The 25,721-nt window shown below is 35.7% G+C and overlaps 4 protein-coding genes and 1 long non-coding RNA gene across 9 annotated transcripts; 4 read left to right on the top strand and 1 right to left on the bottom strand.

Annotated features, from left to right (window-relative positions):
* The first annotated feature begins 1,707 nt into the window (after nt 1–1,707).
* LOC125210763 (importin subunit alpha-like) lies at nt 1,708–5,626 on the top strand. The gene is made up of 11 exons (XM_048110344.1): nt 1,708–2,151; nt 2,460–2,556; nt 2,653–2,744; nt 2,837–2,968; nt 3,101–3,286; nt 3,385–3,548; nt 3,676–3,754; nt 4,060–4,188; nt 4,410–4,537; nt 4,615–4,992; nt 5,183–5,626. The coding sequence occupies exons 1-10, from the start codon at nt 1,942–1,944 to the stop codon at nt 4,988–4,990; spliced, it is 1,593 nt and encodes a 530-aa protein (XP_047966301.1). The 5' UTR covers nt 1,708–1,941; the 3' UTR covers nt 4,991–4,992; nt 5,183–5,626.
* A 1,491-nt stretch (nt 5,627–7,117) lies between these two features.
* LOC125215624 (GATA transcription factor 15-like) lies at nt 7,118–8,136 on the top strand. Its single transcript, XM_048117092.1, has 3 exons — nt 7,118–7,328; nt 7,421–7,528; nt 7,611–8,136. The coding sequence occupies exons 1-3, from the start codon at nt 7,308–7,310 to the stop codon at nt 7,866–7,868; spliced, it is 387 nt and encodes a 128-aa protein (XP_047973049.1). The 5' UTR covers nt 7,118–7,307; the 3' UTR covers nt 7,869–8,136.
* A 4,557-nt stretch (nt 8,137–12,693) lies between these two features.
* Nucleotides 12,694–13,878, top strand: LOC125211150. Its single transcript, XM_048110854.1, has 2 exons — nt 12,694–12,892; nt 13,150–13,878. The coding sequence occupies exons 1-2, from the start codon at nt 12,764–12,766 to the stop codon at nt 13,699–13,701; spliced, it is 681 nt and encodes a 226-aa protein (XP_047966811.1). The 5' UTR covers nt 12,694–12,763; the 3' UTR covers nt 13,702–13,878.
* Nucleotides 13,879–14,372: 494 nt separating this feature from the next.
* LOC125217150 lies at nt 14,373–15,836 on the bottom strand. 2 transcript variants are annotated; one of them, XR_007175581.1, is made up of 3 exons: nt 15,640–15,836; nt 15,351–15,507; nt 14,373–14,850 (listed from the first exon to the last, which is right to left on the bottom strand). It is a non-coding gene; the product is annotated as an uncharacterized LOC125217150 (long non-coding RNA). The 2 variants fall into 2 exon arrangements; XR_007175580.1 differs by lacking the exon at nt 14,373–14,850 and having other exon boundaries at nt 15,264–15,507.
* A 926-nt stretch (nt 15,837–16,762) lies between these two features.
* On the top strand, nt 16,763–23,918 carry LOC125213658 (la-related protein 1A-like). Of its 4 annotated transcripts, none has more exons than XM_048114319.1 (15): nt 16,769–17,096; nt 17,966–18,143; nt 18,306–18,503; nt 18,662–18,827; nt 19,159–19,252; nt 19,529–19,600; nt 19,728–20,278; nt 21,433–21,502; nt 22,038–22,127; nt 22,194–22,462; nt 22,598–22,708; nt 22,827–22,890; nt 23,109–23,254; nt 23,352–23,456; nt 23,530–23,918. In XM_048114319.1, the coding sequence occupies exons 1-15, from the start codon at nt 16,842–16,844 to the stop codon at nt 23,681–23,683; spliced, it is 2,523 nt and encodes an 840-aa protein (XP_047970276.1). In that variant the 5' UTR covers nt 16,769–16,841; the 3' UTR covers nt 23,684–23,918. The 4 variants fall into 4 exon arrangements, with proteins under 4 accessions (XP_047970275.1, XP_047970273.1, XP_047970276.1 ...); XM_048114317.1 differs by having other exon boundaries at nt 17,966–18,239; XM_048114318.1 differs by having other exon boundaries at nt 16,763–17,096; nt 17,966–18,503; nt 23,517–23,918.
* Nucleotides 23,919–25,721: the final 1,803 nt, after the last annotated feature.

The following is a 25,721-nucleotide window of genomic DNA, read 5'->3' as shown; positions in this document are numbered from 1 at the left end:
TATCGGCTTTGACCGACCCCATAGGCATGTGATCGCCCTCCATTGTGGAGATAGAGCTGAATATCGATCCTATCATCGATTTTTTATTATTATTTTTGTGAAAAAAAATTACTTTTAATCGTACCACATTATTGACATTCACTCCTCTTCTCACTCTGTACTTTTAAATGTAGTGCTCATTGGTCCTTGCATATATTTTCCCCCATCAAGGCGTCAACATGGATTCTCAATTTCTTCCACAATTCTAATTCTCCTTATAGGTCAGGTCTAATTGACTAATTCTTCTAGTAAATTCTTATTATTCTATGATAATCAAAACTTCATATGCAAAATTTTGATCACATACAAACTCATCTAATTATTTCACTCCCTGTCAATTTTTTTCCTCTGACATGCAACTCCACATCATATCATTGTTTTTTTATGTTTCCTTCTCGGCAATTTCCTATATGCTCCCAACACTTATATTCGATCCCTGCAACAAAGTATTTCATCATTCCCATGTCGAAGCTAGGAGATATATGAAACAAAGACTATATAAGGTTGCATTGAGATGATTTGGTGATATTATCAAATTCGAATATAGGCTCATAGGATTCAAATTTAGATAATTGTAATTTGTAGTATATATCCTTTTACCGACGTAAGTATTCAATATTTAACATTGGACCTTTTAGCTTATTGACTATCAAACTAATCAGCATACTACTCCATATAACATTAATTAAAAATAAATACACTTTTACGCTAGGATAGACAGTCATGTTATTTTTTGGCTTGACTAGAAAACCTTTAAACTCTTCGACTCTTCGACAGTATGAGGATCATCCCTTAGAGCATTTCTAAGGAGAGAAGGTATATAGAAAAGATATCATGTAGTATTTACTTTCTTAAAAAGTAAAATATATCCTTCTAAAAAGTTACACATTCCAAAGGAAAAAGGTATATAGAAAGATAAATTATTTGTTAAGAATAAAATAATAGTACAAATGCATTAAAAACATAAAGTGTAAAACATTCTCAAATACCTTTCCCCTTAGAAAATGGTTTTTCATGAAAAGAATAACAAATATGGTAGTTATAAGATTTTACCTATTCATGGAGAGGTAAAGATACCTCTTCAAAATGGAAAAAGGTATAATACCTTCTCAAATACATCTTCCTTTGAAAAATAATTTCATAAAAAAAAGTAAATATGATAGTTATATTAGTTTACCTTTTTATTTACCTCTCTCCTTTATATGCTCTTATAAATCAGGTAACGTAGCATGAATCAGGTGTGCCTATCCGACATTTTCTAATTTCAATGCTCCATCTTAATCCAAACCCTTAAAAACTATACCCGTTTTGATAATATATACTGTATAAACAAACACTTTTGATGAGATGGTTATACTTAAATTACAGAATATTATGTTACGAATTTATGATAATAAATTGAGAGAATGCCAAGAAATCACCGGAAAACAGTGATGAAGGGAAAATTTTATCATCATTTTTAAAATCCGAAATACAAAAAATAATTATGTTTCCATTAGTTTAATCAATATACAGCCGTCATACGCTCACTTCTAATCTTACCCTAATCTCGCGATGCAGGAGATTGCAGCCCACAAATTCAAATTGAGTGGCAATATCGTTAAATAAGTAAAGAAAGAGGGCAGTTCAGCTGAGGAGGGTCGTTGGAACCGCTACAATCATCGCCCCATTCTCAATTCGCATGAAAAAAATCCCGAGCTTTCTCTCTCTATACAACTCAAACTCCCCATTTTCTCTCTCCATTTGAAAAAGAACTTCTTCAAATTCTGAAACTTTTTCGTCCGTATCCATAAATATTCTTCCGCACTACCATTCTCCTCTGACACCAAACAAAGCAACGCAATTATTGTGCAATATCGGCCATTTCTAGGATTTGAAATTTCGCCCCTCCCTTTTTGATCGATGTCGTTGAGGCCGAACGCCAGGACGGAGGTCCGTCGGAGCCGCTACAAGGTGGCGGTCGACGCGGAGGAGGGTCGCCGGAGGCGGGAGGACAACATGGTGGAGATCCGGAAGAACAGAAGGGAGGAGAATTTGCAAAAAAAGCGGCGGGAGGGGCTTCAACCTCAGCAGCTACCCTCTGCAGTCAACGTTCCGCAGCTTGATAAGAAGGTATTGGTTGTTCAACGTTTTTTTTTGCTTTAATTAAAGTTAGGTTTGGATCTGATCGAATTGGATTGATTATTGATTCACGAATCTGCTCGTCTTGTTGCTATTGAATTTATTGTCTGTTATTATAAAATTTGTAATTGTCATATATGATCTGGTGATTAAATGTCTAAGTTATCTAATTAGGTCTGCCTAGCATCTTATAGTTGGATCAATAGGGATAAAAGAAACTTCATGTCGCGATTTGTGAGATACTTTTACATTTTAATTTTGAGCTGTTGGTTGCATCGTGCATGCCGTGCCCTTTTCAGCTTGAAAGTCTTCCAGCATTGATTGATGGTGTTTGGTCTGACGATGGTCCGCGGCAACTGGAGTCCACAACTCAGTTCCGGAAACTTCTTTCAATTGGTAATCGGAAAGCTCTACTTAGTGATACAATTTGGGTTTATTGTTTTCACTTTCGAGCTCAACCTGAATTATTTTTATTATGGTTTGTTATAATAGAGCGAAATCCGCCGATTGAGGAAGTAATACAGTCCGGAGTTGTTCCTAGGTTTGTAGAGTTTCTTGCAAGGGACGATTATCCGCAGCTTCAGGTATGTTGTGGTGGATGTTTTTGTATTATTTTGATGAATAGTTGCTATGACTTTTGATTATGAAATGATGGATGACTTCTTCCTTTATTTAGTTTGAGGCAGCATGGGCCCTCACAAACATTGCCTCTGGAACATCTGATAACACCAAGGTTGTGATTGATCATGGCGCTGTCCCAATATTTGTGAAACTTCTTACTTCTCCAAGTGATGATGTTCGCGAACAGGTATGCATACATGGATGTATATATATTGTTATTTTTATGCTTGTATTGCCACTTTGCCAGTGGCACGCACAAATGATTTATGTTGAACTTGTTACTTTTATATCATTTGATTTTCTTTGACTTCTTATGCAGGCAGTCTGGGCTTTAGGAAACGTTGCAGGTGACTCACCAAAATGTCGTGATCTGGTTCTCGGTTATGGGGCTTTAATGCCGTTGTTGTCGCAATTTAGTGACCAATCGAAACTATCCATGCTGAGAAATGCAACATGGACTCTGTCAAACTTTTGTAGGGGAAAGCCACAGCCTCCATTTGAACAGGTTTGTCTTTCAGTAGTTTGTTTCAGATTTTTGTGCATCTTTTCACTGCCAATCCCATTTGATAGCCTATAACATGTCATGATTAAACCCTTGACCAGGTGAAGCCCGCCCTCCTTGCTCTTACTCTTCTTATTCATATGAATGATGAAGAGGTCCTAACAGATTCATGCTGGGCACTTTCATATCTATCTGATGGTGTTAATGAGAAAATCCAAGCTGTGATTGATGCTGATGTTTGTCCTCGTCTTATTGAGCTTTTACTGTAAGTGGCAGAGTGTCTACTACTCTTCCCAAATTTCTTGTCTAGTTATATCAGTTAATTTATTAGTTTGGTACACTTTTGACGATTATATTTTGTTTTCTATTTATTCTTTTCTGGGTCTTTTCAGACACCCATCACCATCTGTTTTGATACCTGCCCTGCGCACTGTTGGAAATATTGTGACTGGTGATGATGTCCAGACTCAGGTATTTAGACAGACGTATTTCTCCGATTAGTTATAAAACTGTTTATTTCCCAACAGAAAGTTCATCCTAGGATTACTTTCAATGATTGTTTGCATGTCTTTTCCGCCACTCTCTGTGTGGAAGACACTGATTTTTGTCGTGTAAGGATATGTTGACATGTGATAACAAAAGCGACCTTTTAGTGATATAAAAATTGATATTTATTGTTTACCTGCACTTTATTTCGGGAAGGCAATAATTTTGTTGTTAGTCCGCAGTGGCTTTGCTTTAAACTAGACACTCAGGATCTTTGCAATCATTTTCAGGTCATCATTGAAAAGGGGGCTCTTCCTTGCCTGCTTAACTTGTTGACACAAAATTATAAGAAAAGTATCAAGAAAGAAGCTTGTTGGACCATCTCAAACATAACAGCAGGAAATAAGGACCAGATCCAGGTACCCAAACTTGGACAAGTGAACTGGTCATCTACAATTTCATTGTAACTAATTGCCATTACTGCATGGAAAATGTAGATACAGACAGTAAATGTATTCTGTTACACCAATTGCTTCTCTATGGACTAGCTGCTTATTCTCCTTCTCGAAAAATAGTGTTTTTTCTGTTTTATGTTATAATGCTACATATAATTTAAAAGGCTTGTTATTTTAATGTTCAGGCTGTGATTGCTGCTGGTATTTTCTCTCCTCTTCTTACTCTGCTTCAAAGTGCTGAATTTGAGATAAAGAAAGAGGCTGCCTGGGCTATTTCAAATGCCACTTCTGGTGGAACTCCAGACCAGATCAAGTAAAAACTTTCAACCTCATTCCTAGTTATTTCATGTCGTGGAATGTGTAGCTTGAAAATTAATCCAACATCTACAGGTTTTTGGTTGGTGAGGGATGTATAAAGCCGATGTGCGACCTTCTTATTTGTCCCGATCCACGCATTGTCACAGTCTGCTTGGAAGGCCTCGAGAACATTCTTAAGGTTGGAGAAGCTGAGAAGAACCAGGGTAACACCGGAGATGTGAATGTCTATGCTCAGATGATTGATGACGCAGAAGGTCTAGAGAAGATTGAAAATCTCCAAAGTCATGACAACAATGAAATCTATGAGAAATCTGTGAAGATTCTTGAAACATATTGGTTGGAAGACGATGATGAACAGGTCATGGCTGGAGATGCTACACAGCAAGCTGGCTTTAACTTTGGAGGTGGCGACCTACCTGTTCCAACAGGGGGCTTTCAATTCAGTTGAAGGTGAAGTAAATGTTTTCATTTTGAGTCTTTTATCTTGGCCTGTCTAGTAACCACTCTGTGTATCTACTTAGTCAATATTGTGTGTAGATTTATTTATGGTTAAACCTGATCATATAGTTTCCGATCCTTTCCCTTGTGATGTATACGTGAATGTGACCAACCGTAACATGAAAATAGTTGAAATTTACAGGAAGCTCAAGAGGAACTTGAATGGATGTCCAATGGATCTGGCTGGTTGAGTTTTATCTGGAGTCTGGTTGGCTGTCGGTCTCTTATGTTTTTAACTTATCGTAATGCCAGTTATGGATATGAGAGATGGCGTCCAAGGTGTAGTATTCCCTGAAGGTGGTGGGATACAAAGGGATTGTCTGGTGGCGTCGTCAAGACGGTTATCTCACATGTTTTTGTCTGCAGAGAACCATATTTGCAAAATCTTTTTTCTTATCATACCTTTTTCTGCAATGGTAGCATGAATATCATGTGGTACTATATTATATTGAAAACATCTTCCATGCCCGCTAGAGTATATAAAGTTGAAATTGAGTCGTTTTTATGTGATTTGTCCTGTATTGGTTTCTTTTCTTTTTGGATTTTGGTAAATACAATGAAATCTCGTGCACATTCGTTTGCTTCAGCGATTAGTAGCCTAAGCAGTTCGTGTTTATTTCTTCTTGAGTTTTGCTGTTGTGTATATTTCTTCTCGAGTTTTATATGATACCTTATATTGGATGATATCAGCGTTATTGGCTTTGCTCAAATGAAATTGGGAATTTGGCCTTGTATTTATGAGGTTACAATTCAAATGTTGGAGTAATATTCAGTTTTGGCAGTATTTTCTAGCAGTGTTAGCTTCATTTTCAGTAAAATCACATAATTAAGAAATCACAAGGTATCAGTAGCAAAGGACACTATAAATTGCTTGCAAAAGCTGTGGCTTCTGATATTTCTTCATTGAATTCACAATCAACTTGTTTTTGGTAACTTAATATTCTTGATATTCAAAAATATGCTATTTTTATTGTACGGAGAGTATTATTCATGCTCACTTTTTTTTTTGTTATAAACTTTTTGCTAGTACTACTACTTACTACTCACAGCGAAACATTCTTACTAATTAATGTTTAGCTTTAATTTGAGTATTCGCTCCAAAACTTTTGTTTTCAAGAATTATTTTTATTTCTGAATGTCAATGATATTTCAGAAGTCAAAACACTTGATTTTGGCATATGGAAACATACTCCTACTATACTAATATTTGATATTTGATTCTAAAGTACAAGCAAGGAACTGCAGCAGATTCTTATTTAGCTTCTTCTGTTTCATAACATGATCAGAATCGTTATTATTAGTTGTACCTTTATGTCATCTGTCCCCTTTAGATTCTCGAACCTTATTTAAACATTAGTGGAGTAGTATATGATTGATTATAGTATGAATTATGAATCATTAAAATAAGTTCACAGTTTACTTTGTTGTGTTGCAAACTAGCTAAAGAACCATCTAAATAAATTGGCCCTCGTTTTTGTTTTATAAGTTTGGGAATTATATAGTCGGTCAATATTCTCCCTTCTTTCTATAGCAGTGAAGTAATTTTATTATTTTAGTACATTTTATAGTATTGGAGTCATTAGTAAAAATTAATATATTCATTCTCACTTATTTCATTATCTCTTCATCTATGTACCCTTTTCATTTTCAACTTTATTGTTCACTCACTTAACTCAGTTAACGCATTTTTTTTTTAATTATGTACCCAAAAAAAAACATTTCCATTACTATGGAACAGGGAGTACTAGTATACGTACTAATATATTAAAAGTTTATTTCATAAAATATCCAAATAATAGGAATGTCAAGATACCAATAATAAGCACTCAATTAATCACTTATAAAACGACCAATAAATCATCAAACCCCAAAAATCGAAAAATGAAAAGTCATGCACGGATTCCATCACAACAGAATCACGAAACCAACGGCCGAGATTGTTTCACTGTAAATTCAAATTTTGAAACATCAAGGGGCACTATAGTCAATTACCACAAAACAAGGTCAGCTAGGGTTTGGCGTATCGCTGGCTTTCTATTATTTTCTGTCAACAGACATATAAAAAGATTAGCCGAGCCCACAAAAACACACACACTACACACACTCGGCCCATTCACACTCTAAACCCTTCGCCAAAAATTGATTTATTTTCACAAATTATTTCTTTTTAAGTTTTTCTTTTTTTCCTCCATGCGATGATCACGCCATTTTCTGGATAAACATTCTCAAAGCATTGCTCTAATTTCATCAATCCACACTCCGATCACATGGATCTGAAAGTAGATAAGGTGAGAAATCAAGCGATCGCATCATTATCCACTTTTTTTTTCGGTTCATCAATCAACCGCGACTGTTTTACATCTCGCTTTTGCTGTTTCAGAAAGAAGATTTTGAGAAGAAAAATGGCAGTGTTTCTCCATTGAAGACCTGCAGCGATTGTCACACCTCGAGAACTCCGCTATGGCGAGGCGGTCCAGCTGGACCGAAGGTATAAAAGTGAACCGTTGTAGCATTTAAAAAAAAAAATTGTACGGTTTGATTTGATTTGAAATTTTCTGTTTGATTTGCAGTCTCTATGCAATGCCTGCGGGATAAAATACAACAAGAAGAGGAGGCAGCTCCTAGGGCTGGATTCGGGGAAGCCAAACAAGAAGAAAAAGCGAACGAGCGTTGTGCGGAGCAACGAGGTCAGAGAGATTTTGAAAATGCGATTCAAAAGCGAGATTGTGTTGCAGAGATCGGGAAAGTTGATGAACAAGTTGAGAGAGGAAGAAAGAGCGGCGATACTGTTGATGGCGCTTTCGTGTGGATCATCTGTCTACGCTTAGTGGAGTTGTACCTCCGGCCTCTCCGGTTGTACCCTAAATTTGAAATCTGGAAAAAGGAAAAAAAATTGGAGAGCTCTAGTCTAAGTGTCTAACTTAATGTGATGTTAATTTGAGGGGAAAATTTAGGTTTTTTTTTTTTAGGGTGATTTGCTGATGTAATGACTAACAATGATTGAATTAGTCATGTTTTTCCTAGTAATAGTATGATTAAATCCTTAGATTTTGATTTTTGACTTGTGTATATAAGCTGTTTTGATTTATATTTTTATTCTTTCTCTATTTAGTTTTGTTATTGATGGTACAAGTAGCTTTTTGGATGTCTTGGGAAAAAGTGGTAATGTTATCTAACATGAAATTCTTTGTTATAAATTCGTTCCAACTTCCAACATTTTGGGTTTCAAAAATTAAATTTCCCAATTGACGCGGGCATTTTGAACTTTTTGGGAATACAAGTGGTTGACAGTTTGACCAAGTCTGGTTTTGGATTTTGCTCTTAATCATTTTACTAAGTATTATTGGAGTAATGATGGAATTGGTTTTCAAATGTAATTTTGAAATTGTGTAACTAAAATGGATGCATGTTTTGTTTAATAATGTGTGTAAAACAAAGCTCAATAATCCACATTTGATGTATATATTGTTAATAAAGTGAAAATCCTGAAGAACAAAACCAAGCCCCCTGATTTTAAATCATTTTTTTTTTTACTTTATGCCTTAAACAATTATGGAGTACATTGCAAAGGTATGATGTGCATGTCACAAATGTAGATATGGCTAAAAATCATTATTGATATATGTGATAATATATGATACAGATACATTATTGTCATACGAATAAAATAAATGAAACATCACATAATTGGAAATTAATATATATGCATCTTTAGAGAAAATCACACAAGGAAAATAAGGTAGACATTATATATTAGAAAAAGAAATAATTGGAAATTACTACATAGAGTGCATCTTTAAAGAAAATCTAACATAAGGAAAATAAGATAGACATTATATATTAGATAAAGAAAAAAGTCGGGTCGTTTTTATTAATACCAAGATCAAACCCTATTTAGTTAATAATATGGAATTAAATTATAAATATGGTAGTGAATCTCAATTTATGGAAATGAATGGATAGAAGGAAATAGTATCGGTGCCCAAATTTCGATTCACTTCATGGAATCACCTAAAATTGGTGTGTCCATATAAATTGTGCTCAAATATTTAATTATAATAGTATATTTTTATTGGGTCACGAAAAGGCAGACCTAAATTTATGATTAGCATTATTGTTGTGAGTTGTGACCGTACTAAATAAGAGTAACAAATCAATAGACAATGGTGGCGCATTAAAAGATGGTGGTCTATGAACGCCAAAAAATGAATTTATACAAATAAAATTGTTTGGCCCATATCAGAAGACGTTACAGCAGACGAACATACATGACGTTTCTGCGTCAACTAGTTAACATAATCATAATTAACGAGTAATTAGGGTATAGAAACAGCAATTAACACTATGTCGATTAAAAAAGCTAAAATTAACACTGTGTTTTCTAACTTTAAAACTACAATTTTCTTTCTTTCTCAAGAGCATGTAATGGTGGTTATTGCGACAAATTCTGTCCGTTATTGCCGTATTCAACTACATAGTTTAATTTTCATATTGATTCATAATTAGTGTGAAGATTTGGCTTATGCTATTTTTAGCAATCAAAAGCGTTACCCGCAAGTGTATGGGATAGGCAGTACGTGACAAGTTATATTTATCGATTCTCGAAGACTGAAGGTTGGAATGAATATTATGATGCAATGCCAGATTAATGATGGGGGTTTTGGATTTTCTTAATTAATAATGAAGAACAAATAAGTAAGTAAAGATAATTAACTAAATAAAGCAAATAAAATATGATTTTCACATAAATTGGGAAAGTATAGGGAAATTGATCCGTTAGAATGGATCAAGGATATTACCTACGGGTCATGCAGTTCTATTGGGCCTCAATTGTGGTTAGGAAAGTCGAGATGGTTGATTAGACCCTCTCTCGAGTGCATCTAACGAGTTGATCGACCTCTAATGTCGGAGTCTCCTTCCAACACTTCGAGAATGACTCCCTAATTCTACGAACTCAAGCCCTCTCTAGCACATGCATCTCTCGATCATATGGGTTGCACGGAGTTGTTGATTGCACATCTATCCTGATCATGCATTTTTCAATGACAACAATTAATTAAGCAAGAAATGTATCTAATTGGTAGCTAAGCAATTAGATAATAAAAGCTCAACAATCAACGAAACCAACAATATGAGATAGAAAAGCATTAAACCAAAGTTCAATCTATACAATCTGCTCAAACTTCTCCAAATCCTTACTAGAAACTTAACTAAACAAGATCAAAGTCAAATAAAATGAAATACAAAGTAAATGAAAGAGAACATAGTTGAAGGAAGAGTCTTCTCCTTCAATCTCTTGAGAGGATAAGCTCCTTGGCCTTCTTCATTCTCTTGTTTCCGCTCAAAATCATGGTTGTCAGAGATAGGGTTAAAAAAATATGAAATCTCTTTTATATTTGAGGTGAAAAATGGGAAAATAAGGAAGCTGTCAAAAATGCCCGATCGGGTGATATGCAAGTGTCAAAATGCCCGACCGGACATTTTGTATGGAACCCGCAATTCGCTTCAAAACGCTCAGGCGAGCGCTTTTTCAGATGGAAAACGCCCGACTGAACGAACTCTCTGTATCTTGATGTGCAATTCCAGTCAGAACGCCCGGACGGGTATTTCTTCGCCTAGAAAATGCCCGGGCAGGTTCTGTATTGTCCAGTTCAACTCCGTTTAAGCTCGTTTTAGACCTGTTTTTGCATCAAGGGTTCGACAAACCTGTTAGCTCTATAATTAGCAAATAAGTGGATGAAACCTAGACTTTATACCTCAAATTACTCAACAACTTGTATTAATCACCTACCTAAATATCCTAAACCATGAGTTTGTCAAGATTACGTGTCTTGATTGATATATTTCATCCATCAATCAATAAACATCTCATTTTTCCTTTTCGTTTGTCTACTGATAAACTTTCTATTTGTTTTTTTATTACCTTTGGTAATGAACTCCACATTCCACTAACTTTATTTCACTCACATTTTATTACTAAATTAATACAAAAAAAATAAAATTCACATTCCACTAACATTTTCAACCAACTTTCTACTTACATTTCTTAAAAATCCATGTCAAATCAAAACTCCCTTTGTACCGACGAAGGGAGTATATCAATAAATTTGAAAACAAGAAATAAATAGGTTCTAATCTCCTTTATTTTGTTTGTTAGAGGTTTTGCCCTATTTTTTGTGACACCCTCAACTCTCAACTTGTGTAACAAAAATTTTGAAACTAAATTATACACTAGGAAATTGCTTAAACTCGCAAACTCTAAGAAATTAATCATTTATTAAAATCAAATTTATTTTTATATAAATTTATATTAAATAGTAATTTAACTCCAACTATTTACATTAAACTCAAACAAACTTAGCAAAATATAATGTGTACACTAGGTTTTTATACTCACAAAGCAGGGTGCAGCAGAGAGAGACGAATAGAAATATCTAATGACATCATCACTGGATTGAGATGTCACTTCAATTTTTATTATGTTAAATCGAGAAAAATGTCATTTCTTGATAAGGGATGGTCGATGGAATTGGGCTTATCGTGTTTGGGCACAAGATTTATGCGGATGGTTTAGAGATGGATAGAGCAAACATTACCGCTATCGAGCAATTGCCACCACCCTCCGGTGAAAAGACAAAATTTCTTGAGGCATGCTGGCATCTATTCCAAATACTATTATTCTGTTTATATAGAATATATGTAATAAAACAAATATTCTAAACTAATTAAAGCATTTAATTAAAAAATATTTATTATTTAAGTTTGTAGTCAAAAACCATAATATATATTATTTAAATATATTAATGAAGTGTTTATTTTATTCAAACTGCTCCATAATAAAACTATATCATTTCATTTTGTTTAATTTCATATTATTTGAAGAACCAATTCAACACGGGAAAATAAGAAATCATATTATATTCCCTCCCAAAGAATAAGAAAATAATAATTTCAAAATATCTGCTGGTAAAAATCAACACCCAACCAAATATCAACAAACCAACTAATAATAAAACTATATCATTTCTTTTCATATTTGCTTAATCTCAACAAACCAACTAATAAAATAATTTTGCTTGAAACCAACAAACCCACTAATAATAAAACTATATCATTTCATTTCATATTTAAGCAAATAATACAAAACGGTCACCAAACAAAACCTATTTAAGCAAATTAAGAAGGTTGCCTTTTTCTATATCATTTCATTTCATATTTAAGCAAATAATACGAAACGGTCACCAAACAAAACCTATTTAAGCAAATTAAGAAGGTTGCCTTAGAAAAAGTAAAGTTCTAAAAACTTCTACTAGTACTACTATTTTAAGAAAGTTCTAGCATATTATGTACCATACTGAAGTTTATTCATCAAATTAAATGTTTCTAAAACATTATCTGCACAAAAATCGAATGAGCTAGAGAGAAAAGATTCTCTAGAAGACAAATGGCGAAAGTTCTAATATCTTCTAGGCATAACTCGATTAATACAACTTTAGAGGGTAAAAAAACCTCATTACTGACACGAAGACACTAGACGCCAACATATGCTGGAAACTAATGCCACGTGTCATTAACTAGACACGTGTCCAATTCCTAAGCAACGCAGGCAATTCTATATTCCAACCTCTTATAAAAAAGTTAGATGCTACGTGGATATTGTGACAACATTTCGAATAAGCTCTACCGCTAGTGAGATCGCATAATTAATTTACTAAGAGGAAAAATGCAATCTAGATTCGCTCTCACCGCCGCCAAATTCAACCGCACTCTGTTCCCGCAGCAGAGCTTACGCGGCTGCACCACCACCTCCGGCAGAACGGCTGATCCAGCCATCCACGCCATCGAGGAAGAAGTACTGTATTAATTTTGAGTAACTAAATTTTAGTGATTTATGCATATCCAAACTTCATATTATTCGAACTTCATATTAGTATGATATTGTCTGTTTTGATAAAGTTTTACTGACTTTGTTCTAATGAGTTGCCCTTGTATATTGTTTGCACATTTTTTAGTGATTTATGCACGTCTGAATTCAATATTAGTATGATATTATCTGTTTTGACTAAGTTTTTACAATTTTGAATAAAATTGATTAATCTTGTTTCTAAGGATGTGTATCCTACGGATGCGATGCAAGACGAGAAGCGGCGGCGGCCGCCGAAGCACGAGCCGACGAGCAAAGACAACGAAACATACACTGCTCCGAAGTCTCCGATAGAGACGGCGGCGAAGCTGGAGTCCAGCGGCGTGGGGCCGATGCCCGACCCGTTCGGGCAGCAGAAGCGGCGGAGCACGTGCGCGGGGATCGACGGGAGCCCGTGGCCGGAGGAGGAGGATGGAGTGGACCGGAAGACGCAGCGGGAGGAGCAGGAGAGGGACAACAAGGAGTATTACGAGCACCACAAGGCGTCTCCGCTGTCGGAGATTGAGGTTTGCGATACGAGGAAGCCGGTGACTCAGGCCACGGATGGGACGGCGCAGAGCGAGAGCGTCGGCTATGATGGGAATTGGGGGGAGGGGGTGTGGCGGCCGGAGCAGCTGGATACGGCGGAGGAGGCGCTGAGGAGGGCGGCAGAGATATTTCGGATGAATGCGATGAGAGGGGATCCGGACTCTCCGCACGGCAGAGTTCTCCGGCAGCTTCGCGGCGAAGATTGGTGATGTCGTTCGCCGCTTTTGTGAAATGAAATGTGACAAAATGATAAAATATGTATATTAATAATAGTCTTTTGAGATATTGAAATTAGGACAGCATGAGTAGTAAACTGTTGGTACTAATTCGATCTAGGATGTGTGCTTCGGAATTCGGATTATTAAATTTTTCTCTTTTTATTTGCAGTCATGAGTTCTTCGAAAGAGTGGCTCAAGTTCTGTATTGATCAATTTAGTTGTTTGGAATTGGATGTTGAATTAATATTTCGCCCATACAAGAAATGGGGAGACTATTTTCCTAATAGTAGATGGAATGATCTTGGAAATGCACTTATTGGCTCACGATTTCTACATTTAACTAGTCTAATAGTTAGTCATGACTGGTTGATTGTATTTGCAAGATGTCAAAGTAAAATAAATATATGGCGTTTTAGACATGATCAGTTTGTTTGATCTCAGTTCCAAAATAAAAAGTTATATTTTGTTATTTTCTTGGTTTGAAGAAATGATGTTAATGAAATATGAGTTTTATTTATGTATATTAGTTTTATAATAAGATGTGTGAATGAAATAAGATGAAATTTGGAATTCATATTGTTTGTAATATTTCACTCTTATTTAGGGACAGATAATCAGAACAGATGGAAATGGTTAAATAACAGATGGAAATGATTAAATAAGATTTTTATTTAGAGATGGAGTGACAAATACTTTTATTTGGAGACAGGAGAGAATAAGAAAGTCATTTAGAGTAAGATGTCATTTAAGATGCAAGCATAATATTTGACAAATGTATTACACAATCACACCCAGGCAAGGTATAAACTGTTAGCCAATAGCGGAACTAGAATTTTAAAATGCAAGCTCAATATTTGAGCAAATTTTTATCACTCTTATGCCTCCTTTGTAAGTCTATGAGGGTGCTTTGGACATGGCATATATGGACTTGCATGTGAGCAGTGCCGAGAAGTGTGTTGCTAGACGAGAAAGGGAAACATCTCCATAAACACAAACACACCGGCTAATGTGACCCAAATATGAACTTCATTTATGTGTTGACTGGATGGGAAGGTGACTCCTTAGGCGATTTTAGTGTCCCTTGATATGTCGCCACAAGATCAACCAGCTAAAAGTGCAAAAAGGTGTAGCATGGTAGCCCTGTGCTTTTGTTTCATGTATGTACTCGTGTCTCAATAATTTTATATCATAAAAAACACAGAAAAATTGGTAATTATTACAAATTTTGTTGCTCTACATGGCATGCGAATTACTCCCTCCGTCCCTGAAAAATTTGTCACATATTTCTTTTTTCGTCCGTCCCTAAAAATTTGTCACCTTTCACTTTTACCATTTTTGGTAGTAGACCACACATTCCACCAACTCATTCCCTCTCACATTTTATTTTAAAACTAATATATAAAAGTAGGAACCACGTGTCACTAACTTTTTCAACTCACTTTCTACTACATTTCTTAAAACCCGTGCCGGGTCAAATGGTGACGAATTTTGTGGGACGGAGGGAGTATTATTTTTGTGACAACTGATATGCCAACAATGAGGGCTTTCCAACGTTATACAAAGGGTGATACCACTTAAAGGAATGAGGACACACATAACTGTTCGTCAATACATATGATCTGATGTAAAATGAAACATACCAAGGCCCGCAACGTTATGGAGAGAGCGTTTTCCGTATATCTAAACATTGACATCATCTGTGTGGACCATGTTGTCTTCAACACTCAGACTTGTTAGCTTGATCCTTCTCAAGTATCTATCTCCACATGACTTGTCTAGTTGTCCTGCATAAAACATCTGTTATTATTAAGTTAGTATGTGAAAAAACACAGTTGGAACATGATCTGCTTATAACCGAATGCAAAATAGACCCTGATGAATTCTTGAATTAACAATGAATGAAAACTAATTTTGGGGACAAAACCTCACCTTCACAATCTAAGTCCATTAGTTTTTACATTCAATCTTGTAAGCACCGTGTAGGTTGAAGCCCACACCTATGATGTATGACCTGCATCGGGTTGTAGTCTTTTCCAAGCTATAATCTTGGTTGAAGCCCGTCACAAGCAATCACGAGAGACAGAAATGCAAGGATCTCAATCGCAACCCTTTTGTATTTTTTCTCATTTTTTATTTTGGTGTGACGTAAGAAAAACATGAGACCCCTCTTACAATCCATTTTGGGTTGAAAAGGATAATTGATAATTTGACATATATCCATTGGGGTGGGGGCTAAATTATCATGTCAAATATTAACCGTCCAGGAATGGTGCCGAACGAAACACATTTTAAGTTGTAAGACAAAACATGGTGTTGAACTCCCAAACCAATCATTTGTCCCGGTAAACATATCTACTAGAAATGCATCTGTCAATGATGCTCCATATTCTTTTGTCATCATTCGGATTAAAGACATTTTTCCAAATATAAAATATTCAAACAATCAAATATCTTGTTATGTAAATCTAATTTATTACTACTAAATATAATTTATTGTTGTATTTATCAAATTTAGTTACTTCGATTCTATTAGAACAAGTTCTCGATTATAACCGACAATCCATCTCAATGCAAATTGAGATCATAATCATTAATAAATGTTACAGTTATCGGTTATTCAAGTAGCCATATAAAAACTTTTAATTGTTGATGCCCTTAGCTATTTAATTTGAAGAACCAATTCAACAAGCTAATACAAATCATTTTTTAATATCCGATTTATTTTAGTTGAATCAAGCTTTGTCATCTACAAATTATTTGTACTTTACACATTTTTTATAAAATCCAAGAAACATGAAAAATAAGAAACCATATATTGTATTCTATCCCAAAGAATAAGGAAACAATAATCCAACAAAATCTCAACAAACCGACTAATAAAATAATTTATTTATTATTTCTACTCCCTTTGAATAATTATAGATATGTTTAATCCAAATATTTGAAATTTGACGATAGATTTGTTTTTTCTCTCTCACATATCTCCAATTTTAGTAGATACTCCAAAAATAAAAATACACAATCTTTACACATTAATTCTGATACTTTTACAACCCTAGTCTCGTTTTCACCATTCAACAATCAAAACCCTTTTATTACTTTCATTGAGAGGAAAGCAAGCAGTCGTGGGCATGGGCGACAATGGGGGTAGTGATGCCGGTGATCGGCCAGAGAATCAAACTGACGCCGTCTCCGGCGCTCCTCCAAGGTCGCCGTGGAAGACTTCGGCCGCCGCGTCTCCGGTGGCCGGCGCTGATTGGCCGGCGCTATCCGACGCGCAGCAGCGATCGAGGTCTAGCGCTTTGAACCCCTCCAACTCGCCTCCTCCGCCGACTGAGGCCGGGAGTGATGGCCGTGCTGATCCTCAGACGTCTTCTGCGCCGCCGGTGGGTGATGATCCTCTTCTAATTTACTGATTTATTTTATTTTATTTTATTGTATTAATTAATGCTCTAGCTATTTGCATTCTATCCGTTGAGGGTGAATTAATCGGTATAATTTTGTTTAAACTCGCGCGAGTTCGTTTTTACCTTAATAATCTAAATTAATGGATGGAAATCAAGTCTTGTAATGCTAGGTCAAATTTTCATGTGAAGGTTCTTACTTCATCTGTTGCCAGAGATTAGATATAAGTTTGATGCGAGTAAGAATATGATTGTTGAAGACAGTAAAATCACTAGTGTGTAAGGTAATACAAGTAGATTTTAGATGAATGATAGGACCCCTCAGATTATGGAACACTCGTTGTTTTTCATGCACCCTAGAGACATCTGAGTTTTTTTACTTTTTAGAATGGGAATTGTGCCTAATTTTCTATTATGGAAAATTGGTCTGAAGTTTTAGTTAGTTGATGGATAATAGGATTTACCCATTGCTTATCACTTACTTAAAGTAACTGTTATTGGAGGATCCTCTGCGCAGGTAAGTAAAAAGAAATGATCTATATAAGCAGTTGAATCAGCATATGAATTCAATAGGTTATGTTATATTACTCAATTTATTATTTCAATGTATTATGTTTTCGACTATCTAAGTACTGTTTATTGCATTTTTTATCATGTTTGTTGGTTTGGCACGTTGTACTTAGTAAAACTATATTTTCCCTTTTGCTCAGCTTATATCGACATGTAATGCGTGATACAATATCACTTAATTCATCTTACTTCTGTTCTGTTTGAGAACCTACATATCTATTTGAACAAGTATACTTTTGTTTAAATTGGTAGCTTATCTGCCAGTTCTTGGTGACATCTAGGTTACTGTTGAGCCTCAGAAGTTTCATGGTCGTGGTAACTTTAAGTCTCCCCGAAGGCCATACGCCACACATCACAATAAAAATGGCCCAAAGCATGGCCCAAATAATATACCTCCATTTTCTGGTCCCTCACCTTACGGTCCTTACCCTCCGCCGCCAATGACCCCACACTTTCATGGTATGGTTCCAATTTCACCAACTCCTGTCCCTGGATCCAATTATCAGTTTCCAGCCAGACCTTTTCCAAGGGCTGATGCTCAAATGCTGAAGTCCGGTACTGATCCAGCAAAAGCCTATGTTCCACCAATGAATGGAAATTTTCAACCTTCATTGCATGCAGATTCGAGTGGCCATGATTCTGGTTCTGGTGGAAGAAGGCGTATTACAAATGAGCAACATGGACCAAGGAATCCATCCTACAACAGTCAATGGCCTGCCTCTCACAATTTCTATATGCAACAAAATGTGGGGCCAAGACCTTTGATTAGGCCTCCATTTTTTGGGCCTGCAGGCATTGTTGACGGGCCAAACTATCCAGGTATATGTTCTGTGTTGTGTATGTATTTTTGACTTATCGTTTTATTAAATCGACATCTTATATTCTCCGTTTCAGTTTTATTCTTTCTATCCTTCTCCCCACTTTGTTCTTCTATTCTTATATTAGAACAGTTATCTAACAAAGTTTTCTATCAACAGGTCCATCAGGACCTTTCTTCTATCCTGCTGCCCCCCCTGGCTCTGTTAGGGTTCCTTATCCGCCATCTTTTGTTCCATATCCATTGAGCCCTGGAGTTCCCATATCACCCACGCCACTGGAAGCACTGAGGACCAGCATTGTTAAGCAAATTGAGTATTATTTCAGGTGAATTATTTAAACAGATCTCATGCCTCTGAAATTCAGCCTACGCTGCAGGAGGGTTGGAACTAGTCCCATAAGAACCAAAACACGTCTTCAAGCCTATTGTTTTGTATCAGCTGCATTTATTAAAGTTGATGTCCATGCACTTTGAATTACTCTTTCATATGCTTAAGTTTGGGAAAAATTTCATAGTGTTCTTTAGTTTTGAATGGTATTTCAAGAAACATGCTACTAACTTTATTTGGCCATGCTTTGAGATTGGTAAAACTAGCAAGAAAATACAGAGAGAACTTATCCTGATAACTCTGCACTTAACATTAATATACTTTGGCAGTGATGAGAATCTGGGGAGTGATGATGTCTACTTGATCTCCTTGATGGACAACCATGGCTGGGTCCCGGTATCAAGCATTGCAAAATTTAACAGGGTAAAGTGATGATTTTTTTGTTATTCAGTCTCTGAGCATGGTAACACTGCATAATGTTATGACAGTTTTTTCTTAAGGTATCTGAGAATATTTGAACTCATTATCTTTGGATAAATCCTCCCATCCCCCCTACCCACAAAAGAACTGAGGGAGTAAAAGCTTTTTCTCTTTTCTCTGCAAATCCATTGTCTCTTACACTTGATTTACTTCTCCTAGATGAGTTGTTTCTGTTGGAGTCTTTGCTACTAAGAGCTTTCCTGTCATTTTGAGTTTCAGGTTAAACGAATGAGTGAAGATATCCCATTTATTATCGATGCATTGAAAACTTCACAGACCATTGAAGTGCAGGTTCGATAAATTTCCTCTCCTTGGCACTTTTCACTTATGTCTTTTCGTCTCTGGTGATTGTACAGAAAGCATTTTCACTTCCTTTCTTCTGAACCCTTTGTTGCATGTTTGATCTCAATCTCTGCAGGGTGAGAAGGTGAGGAGACGCAATGAGTGGTCTAAGTGGATTCCGAAATCTGTGAATGCTAACTCTACATCCCTAGTTGGAAATTCTGTGAATATTAATGATCAGAATGAGAATAAAAGAGACGGTCCTGGTGGAACATCTGGGTTGCTTCCTCCAGCTGAAAGCTCATTGGGATCTCTGCCATTGGCTTCTGATGCTTTGGGAAGCTCCATTAAAAGTTCTACAGAACATTGCAAGGATGGTGAAGAACAAAGAGTTGCTTCTGGAAAAAGTAATTTAAGATTAGAGCAGGGCTCTCAACCCAGCTCTAAAAACAATACTAGTGTACTTAGCGATGGATCAAATTTCCAAGAAAATTCTGTAGGAGCTGATTCTGTGAAGTCGGTCTTATTAGAAAATGGCAAAAGCAATAAAATGCAGGATCTTTCGAAACCGAAATTGAAGAACTTTGGTGAGTCATCTGATGAATTTTCAAGCACATTTATGCTTGATGAAGAGCTGGAATTGGAGCAGAAAATAACAGGACGTGACCATCCGTCTACTGCTGGAAGGTAGTATAGGATTTCTTCCTGCTTGATTTATATGTATCTTAAAATTGTTGGATGCGCCTATTCGTTTCTTTGTTACATGTAAAAATTTTTAAATGGAAAATGCATAAGTGGGTGCATTTTCGCTTCTTTGTTACATGTAAAGTTGTTCAAACAGAAAATGCATGTGTTTGTTATGGACAGGAAAGTATTGGTCGATTATATTTGCTGCAGAAATGTACAAAGGATCTAGTATGTAGCATGTACAATGAATCTAGTATGCAGCCTCATCGTTGTAAAAGACATGGATGATAGTCAGCAATTTTGGTTATGCAAACATATATTGTTCCATACCAAATTTCTCATGACATGTGTTCTTTCACTATATCTAAACGTTGATTTCTGATGACTGATATGCACAGACATTCCTGTACCTTCTTCGGTAAATGATTTAATTCTCCTTGGCATTGAAGGTCTATGGGTTTTGTTGATTCCTTTTAATGAAATACAAGTTACTATATTTTCTTGTCTCCCTTGGATCCACTTAATACGTTTTGGCTATGTCCTTTCTCAACTTCCAAGTAGAGGTGTTATACATAAATTTCAAGTTGTTTGTGTCAATTCTGTCCATGCACCAGTAGTTATATATTTAAAATAAGCCTCCTTTCTAGTAGTTACAGAGTTTCTGTTTCTACGTTACTTAATAATACAGCTTCTGCAACTATAAATTATAAACAGGTAATAGTTATGCAAGCAGTTGATCTGTGATATTATGGACAATATCAGCAACTGAGAAGCTACAAACCATGCACGAAGTATTGCTTCATGTGCAATAATTGGGTGATCACTGGAAAAGTTTTCTCAACTACAGATCCACATGATGTAATTTTGTGATAATTGGTTGAACATCACTTGTTCAGGCTTCATTGTTAAATCTTTCCACAAGCTTTGGATATAACTTTGATATGTCACATCTAGTTTATCTTACTGTTACCTTTTTCCATCACGAGCATAGTGAATGCCTTTTAATTACTGGTTATTGTTTTGTTTTCATTTTCTCTGGGTACATCCTTCTGGAATTCTACTGCCTTTTGAATTGCTTGTGTTTTTTCCTAGTCCCTGTTGCGTGAAAGCTTCATGATAGGTGCTCTGTGCATTTAATTTTTGGGTGTATGCAGGATTGATGATGAAGATGAGGAAATCAGTATTAATGATCAAGCTGTCGAGAGGCTTGTAATTGTCACTCAAGTGAGGCCATGACTCATTGCCAAGCTTGTTTGAGACTTTCTGCTAGCCTATTACTACTATTTAATGCGGAGTAATATTAATTTAGAATGCTTATTGCTCTACTGATATTTTCTCAATTAGGTTATGTCTGCTACTCCGTATTTATTTGAGGTTCAGTGATAGGGTAAAATAGATTTGCATTATATGAAATCATCTTTTGTTTTCGCAGTATATTATTACCTCTTAATAACATGGTTGAACTGGGAAAATGCTTATTTAGAGCTCTATATTTCTTCTATTTATTTCCTTCATTCTCCTCATTTGGTTGAACAGATATTGATTATAACCCACATCTAATTACACTAAGCATGTCTTTGAAACATTCGGTTTCTCTTTATTATCAACTGTATTTTGTTAGGTGAAGGAGCCTATGCTAGATGTTTTAGGTGTCCATTCAAAGACATGCTTTGCTCCTAATAAATTACTACAAAGTTGTAACTGAATGACATTATCAGTTGAATTCTTTAAGTTTGTGACACTAGGTTCTGTGATGCAGAATAGTCAAAGGAGAGCCGGGGAAGAATCAAAGCTCTTATCCAGTGAGGATGCTTCCAAGATAAATGATGGCCTTTACTGTTATGAGCAGGTTCCCGTATTTGTTTCCACATCCTATTTGATGGAAAACAATTTCTTAATATAACTCCATTTGCAGGAACTGAGCTTAAAAAGGTCACATCGTAGACATAATAAGCCAATTGGTGAAGACAGGGATGACAGCTCCAGAAATTCTGCTCACGGTGCTACCACATCCAACTCACATAAAAAGCAAAATAAAAGTAACTTGAAGCAACACCAGCGATTGTTTTACGGAAATCTTAAAGGCCATGTAAGTGGCTGGAACTCCTTGGGAGCGTTATCTGGAAGTCCACCTAGTGATGCAGTTGGTTTTTTCTTTGGTTCTACACCCCCAGATAGTTATGGGTGAGTATCACACAATTTTACTATTAAACACAAGAAATAATGAATAATCTGCGCAGACCAGATGTGAAGCATCTAAATTTCATTAAGACTTATTATAGGTTTTTCTCTGGTTTGATGAAACCCATTAATTTTCAGGTTAAGCCATTCAGGAAGTAGTCCTCCGGTTGGTTCAGTACCAAAGTCATTTCCACCATTTCAGCATGCAAGCCATAAACTTCTGGAGGAAAATGGTTTCAAACAGCAGTTGTAAGAAGATACTACAATTTTAAGGAATTTTATGCTATAGTTGCTAGCATGCATGTTTAGCCAAAGGACTCATTGATTGTGCCCCTATCATATAGCTGGTATGTTTTTCTTTCTTCAGGTACAACAAGTATAAAAAACGCTGCCTCAGTGAACGAAAGAAAATGGGCACTGGTCGCAGTGAGGTATCTTGGAAACTATAGATGAATTTCTCTTTGAACTCCTCCAAGATATATTTTCGTTGGAATTTAGGTCTTGGATGTAATGGATGTTTCCTCCTTGTGATTTTATTTCATACACTTGCCATTAAATAACAACTAATCGGACTGGACTGCGCGGGGTCTTGGAATGTGGTAACCTTAATTTGCTGAGGCTGATGCATTTCACGCCTGTTTACTTGCAGGAGATGAACACATTGTACAAGTTTTGGTGTTTATTCTTAAGGAACATGTTTGCCCCTTCCATGTACAACGAGTTCCGTAAGCTGGCTCTAGAAGATGCTGCTGCTGGTTACAATTATGGAACAGAATGCCTATTCCGGTTCTATAGGTACATGAGTTGTACTCTTCGTTTTCTCTCTTACAAACAGCCGTCTTTCAGTCTTTCCTAGACGGGATTCTCTAGCCCTCAATTTTTTGTTTTTCAGTTATGGATTGGAGAAGGAATTCAAAGGGGATCTGTATGATGACTTTGAGCAGCTGACACTCCAATTTTATGAAAAAGGGAACCTGTATGGCCTGGAGAAGTATTGGTAATTGCTACATCTTCACAATCTTTGTTCACAGTCACTTAGACGTGTTCACAATCTCAGTTCGACTTGGCAGGGCATTTCATCATTTCCGGGAGGCACGGGATGAGAAAGAGGCAGTGAAGAAACACCCTGAATTGGATAGGCTGCTGAGAGAGGAATACCGTGGCATGGAAGATTTCAAGCGTACTAGAGCTAACAAGGCAGCCGTGAAAGAAGACAGCCATTAGCCGGATATGGCTCGACTTGGCAGTTGCAGTGAATTCAAAGCTTTTTGCAACTGACAACGTCGCAAATTTTGGGGGATAACTCTAACGTCTATAGAGGTGTATTTATACATTTTTGTACATAGAATGTTGGCGACATTCTAGTATCGGATTTTTATTTTCTTCCTATTTTGGTTTTCTAAACTGTATAGAAAAAAATTATAGAAAAAATAGCTAATAAAGACATGACTTTGTACAACTTGGAATTGTTTTTTTTATTCTTTTTTCATGCTTTAGTTTTGCAAGAATAATAGAATAAATTCAATGATAAATATATGGATAATAATTGTTGTAACCGGATACATTAACTTGTTAGGTATAATACTACTCAAATGTAGAAGGAATATATGCGAACACAATTATAGAATTGAAATTACAAAGAAATAAAACAAAATCCGTACAAGCTCCGCTGTTCGGTATTACAGACTTGGGTCTGTGGAATTGGAATCTTCTATTCCATAACCACAATGTTTGGTACCGAAAAAAAAAAAAGATTTAAAATTGAATTACCATTCCATTTTTTCTCAATTTCATAATTTGAATTTCATATAAAAAATAGTACTCCTATATAATTGAAATTCCAAATATTTACTTATAAATTGAGTACCTTCACACATTTTGCATGTAAACACACATTGCACACATCAGTGGCGGACGCGGGATTTTTATACTGGGGGTCCAAATTACTATTAACGATAATTGCATATTTTTAGTGTCAACGATTCTAGAAGCAACCCGACATATTACGAACCTGCGAGGGAGATGAATGAGAAAGATGAACAGTTTGACTGAGCACCCTAAATTAAATACACATACGATGAAATGTTGACGTTGAAATAATTAAAGAGAAAAATTAATAAATTAATGATTATTAATTTATGATCTTATAATAGTAACATTTACACAAATAATGAAAAATAAACAAAACTTATTGTTTAAGAAAATGAAAAATAATACTATTAATTAATTAATTATTAGTTAATGATCTATGAGAAAATCAAAAACAACATTAATAAATTAAATTAGTTATGAGAACTAGGAAAATACAAATTAAAAAAAAAAGATAAAAATTTACAAAGGAACAAGAATTAGAAATAAGCAAGTCGAGATATGCAAGCAAGATGAATCAAACCTGTAACCATATGGTTACATGACAGCCATCCAGACAACTGAGCTAACAAAATAGTTTGGTTAGTGATGTATAACTATATCTCATATACTATTCCCTTCGTCCCGGCTAAAATGACACATTCCTTAGTCGGCACGAGATTTTAAGAGTTATTGGTTAAAATGTTTAATTGGAGAGAAAAAGAATGGGTGTAAGTATTAAAATAGAGAGAGAAAGAAAGATGGATATTTTAATAGGAGTGAGAAAGTTGCTGGGTGTATTATTTGGAGAGAAAAATTTTTTAAAATAGGAAATATGTCATCTTAATTGGAGAGAGAAAGTTTAAAAAATGACGTGGATGCAAAAAGGTTTTAGTAATATGTTTTTACGTCATGTACTCCGATTTATATGCCAACCAACTATATGTGAATCCTCTTGGAATCGGTGCACTATGAATGCTAAGAGCATCCGCAATGGTCGGTAGGCCAGCCATAGGCCAGCCATTCTCTCCCCTGCCACGTCAGTAATACTAAAAAAACCACCTGCCACATCAGATTTAGGCCACCCATAGGCTAGCCATAGGCCAGCCGCAATAAAAATAATTCAAAATATACTACATTTACGGAATTAAATTTACGACACATATATGAAAAAATTCGTTAATTTTATTTAAATAAAAAAAGTACATTAACCAAAAATAAAAAAAATTACATAATAAAATAAAATCCGGGCTTCCACACACGAGCCACCGCCCCACTCTACTCCTCACTAATTTATTAAAAAATACATTAACAAATGTTAGTATGCTTTGAATCCATTATAGTTTGCCGCTAGCCGAACGGGGGTCTCGCTGTGTGCCTATTTAAAAATTACATAATTAAAAAAAATTCATAA

Source organism: Salvia hispanica, chromosome 3 (genome assembly GCF_023119035.1).
Source record: "Salvia hispanica cultivar TCC Black 2014 chromosome 3, UniMelb_Shisp_WGS_1.0, whole genome shotgun sequence".
Taxonomy (NCBI): Eukaryota; Viridiplantae; Streptophyta; class Magnoliopsida; order Lamiales; family Lamiaceae; genus Salvia; species Salvia hispanica.
The sequence above is the reverse complement of the archived record's forward strand: the minus strand, read 5'-3'. Positions and strand labels throughout refer to the sequence as shown.